Raw genomic sequence first — 2,791 nt, 5'->3', positions numbered from 1 at the left:
TTGGAAATCTAGACATTTCATTGCCCTGAAGGTGTTCGATGAAATGTCTGAGCCAACTCAACATGCTCTTAGCTTACCCTACCAAATGCATTTGATGTCAAGGGAGTTTAGAAAGTTGAATAATATGTTCTTAATGATTGCTTGATTGACACAAATCAAAGACATTTGATGTTTGATCAATGAGAGTAAATGAGCATTTGTCTTGACAAAGAACGAATTGTTATCTAGACTTAGAGAAATGTGTTGATTGAAACCTTGCTATTTTAGATTAAATCTTAGTCATCTGAAATCAAATTCTTATACCCATGATTCCTCCTTTATCCATTTGCTTGAAAGTTTGCTAGAACGTAGCTCGAACCAGTAAGTCAAGCTAAGAATTATTTGGGGGCAGCTTCCTGTTAGTAAATTTCAATAGAATTCTCAAAACCTAATTGATGAAACAAAGAACACGTATGTTTTTTTAGTCAACGGAGACGGCGACGTTCTTTTATTTTTTTAAAGCTATTTTACTTTTATTTTTTTTTAATTTTAATATTCTTTTTCTCCTAATCCTACATGGCACTTTGGTTGGTGTTAATAATAGAGGTGAATTTGAGAGTTCACCATAGAGGGTGAACCAAAGTTTTGTTCGTGAAATAATACATGATATTCCATCTGTTTCATAATAAGTGTCATTCTAACATTTTTTTATTGTTACACAAAAAGTGTCACTTTATGATTTCAATGCAAATTGTACTTACTTTCAGCTGAAAATTAATTGCAAACTGTATTGATTTTATAAATAATTTTATTTATCTCAAATACTATTGGTCAGAAATGTGTAATTAATAACAACTTATATATATTTCAGTTACTTTCTTAATCTGTGTGAAAAATGTCAAAGTGACACTTATTCAGAAACGGAGAGAATATAGTTTAAGAAGTGTTACAAAAAGCGAGGTAGTAGCTGATTTAGAGACTGGAGTTGGAAGTCGACCTAAAACTAAACTTAAAAGCGAGGTTAAGAAAGCAAAGATTTACCTCGAGGAAAGAAAATTATTGACAAAAGATTTTCAAAAAACTTTGTACAAAATTTAAAAATATTCCATAAGAAAATTATGATAATTTCTCTTGCTTGAGAAGTTGGCTAGGGGAACCATGAAATCTACTAGTACAAGTATATATTGAATCTTAACGGCAATTTCGAGTAGCTTTATTTCTTTTATTATTGTTATAAAAGTAAAACAAACATTGATAAATGTAAAATAATTATATAATTAAAAATAAAAATAGTTATTAATTAGACAAGCTTTGGATTTTTAACAAAAATAACCAAAACAAACAGTGAACATAATATTACTTTCGACTGAAAGTAAACAAAATATTTTAAAACATATATATAATATAATTTTAGATATTTTAGATATTGCTCGGGTGAGTTTAATTCTAGTTCTATATAAAATAAAGTTATATATGTTTTTCCAAAGAAAACTGCAATTTAATAATGGAGTACGAAACAGAAAAAAAGAAGTTAGACGCTCTCCATACATAATGACAATGTTGTGTTACATAAAATAAACCACAAAGAGGTTGACAATTTTTATTCCTTGATATAGCACTTATTCAAACATAAAGCAAATTAAGAGCTCCCATCAAACAGACTTAAGTTCTAAGAAAAGGGTAAAACTCAAACCTTGCAACACAGCTTCTACACATTAGTCTAGCTCCTTGTCCTTCATCGAAGCAGAATGGATGCCCCAAGACAAGCCACTCTAGACACACATAGCAAGAACTCGCAAATAACTCGTTCGTACATTGCAACATTCCATAAAACTTCTTTTTCCCAATCATCATCTCCCCCGTTGCGTACAGTGGCCCCCTGAGGTCGCTGTCAGTCGTCTTGTTGATTACAGACAATAGCTTATCGGTGAAATCCATCTTCTTCTTTTCGAAGATCTTCTTATCGCCGCTCACGGATTTTGGATTGCTTATACACAAATAATTATCGTAGTGGACTCTGTTCGGTAGGGCCATTCTAATGGAATTGAGTGTAGAAATATCCAAAAGACATTGGTCATACCATATTGTTGCTCCTTTGTGTCCAGGACATTTCTTGCGAAGCTGTCATATATATATAACGACACCACGATAAAGAAGTGCACTATCTTAACATTTGACTAAATTAATATAGATTTTTGTTATGTACCAGGTCCTCAAACTGTATCAGTTTATGTCAGTTAAACATTCTATGTATAGTATGCGTATATCTATGATATATGTTTATCGATAAGAATACCTAGTGTGTGCACATGCCTATTTGTATAGTTCATACTTGACTGCTAATAATATATAATAGTGAATTGATGTTACCCCAGAGAGGGCTTCGGCAAGGCAAGAGTGACACTTGGGCCCGTAGGAGTCACCACGGCATTGGAGCGTGACGAAAACAGTATTGGGAGGTATATCAAAATAGGGACTCTTCATATTAGAGTCGAGGGCGTAACCGTTGCGCAGATCAAACGTGGATATGTTTTTGATGACAGTGTTGAGATTTTTCTCGAACAAACTCCCCGGCTTGTATTTCCCTTGGGTGTTGTTGCATGCATGGTGGAGATACAAATTGGTAATGTTAAGAGACGAAACAACGCTGGGTATAAGGAGGAGTTGTATGGCCACCGCGGCCACGATAGGGACCGATCCAAAAGACATTTGTTTGTGATCTTTGTCCCTTTGGAACGTTTTTAGTTAGTAGATGAATCGTTGAGGAGTGGAGATGTTTATATAGGAGACTTGGTGAGGATTTTATGATTCT

At 33.6% G+C, this 2,791-nt stretch overlaps 1 protein-coding gene across 1 annotated transcript; it reads right to left on the bottom strand.

Annotated features, from left to right (window-relative positions):
* Nucleotides 1-526: 526 nt before the first annotated feature.
* Nucleotides 527-2,791, bottom strand: LOC106351417 (cysteine-rich repeat secretory protein 26-like). The gene is made up of 2 exons (XM_013791222.3): nucleotides 2,350-2,791; nucleotides 527-2,100 (listed from the first exon to the last, which is right to left on the bottom strand). Exons 1-2 carry the CDS (start codon nucleotides 2,686-2,688, stop codon nucleotides 1,642-1,644), a joined length of 798 nt encoding a protein of 265 aa, XP_013646676.1. The 5' UTR covers nucleotides 2,689-2,791; the 3' UTR covers nucleotides 527-1,641.

Source organism: Brassica napus, chromosome C3 (genome assembly GCF_020379485.1).
Source record: "Brassica napus cultivar Da-Ae chromosome C3, Da-Ae, whole genome shotgun sequence".
NCBI lineage: Eukaryota > Viridiplantae > Streptophyta > Magnoliopsida > Brassicales > Brassicaceae > Brassica > Brassica napus.
The sequence above is the reverse complement of the archived record's forward strand: the minus strand, read 5'-3'. Positions and strand labels throughout refer to the sequence as shown.

What these genes read in the sequence shown, in the direction of transcription:
- LOC106351417 (XM_013791222.3), bottom strand. Translation starts at nt 2,688, where the DNA reads ATGTCTTTTGGATCGGTCCCTATCGTGGCCGCGGTGGCCATACAACTC. An exon ending in TTGCCGAAGCCCTCTCTGGG is followed by an intron (nt 2,101 to 2,349) that starts GTAACATCAATT and finishes TATATATGACAG; the next exon opens with CTTCGCAAGAAATGTCCTGG.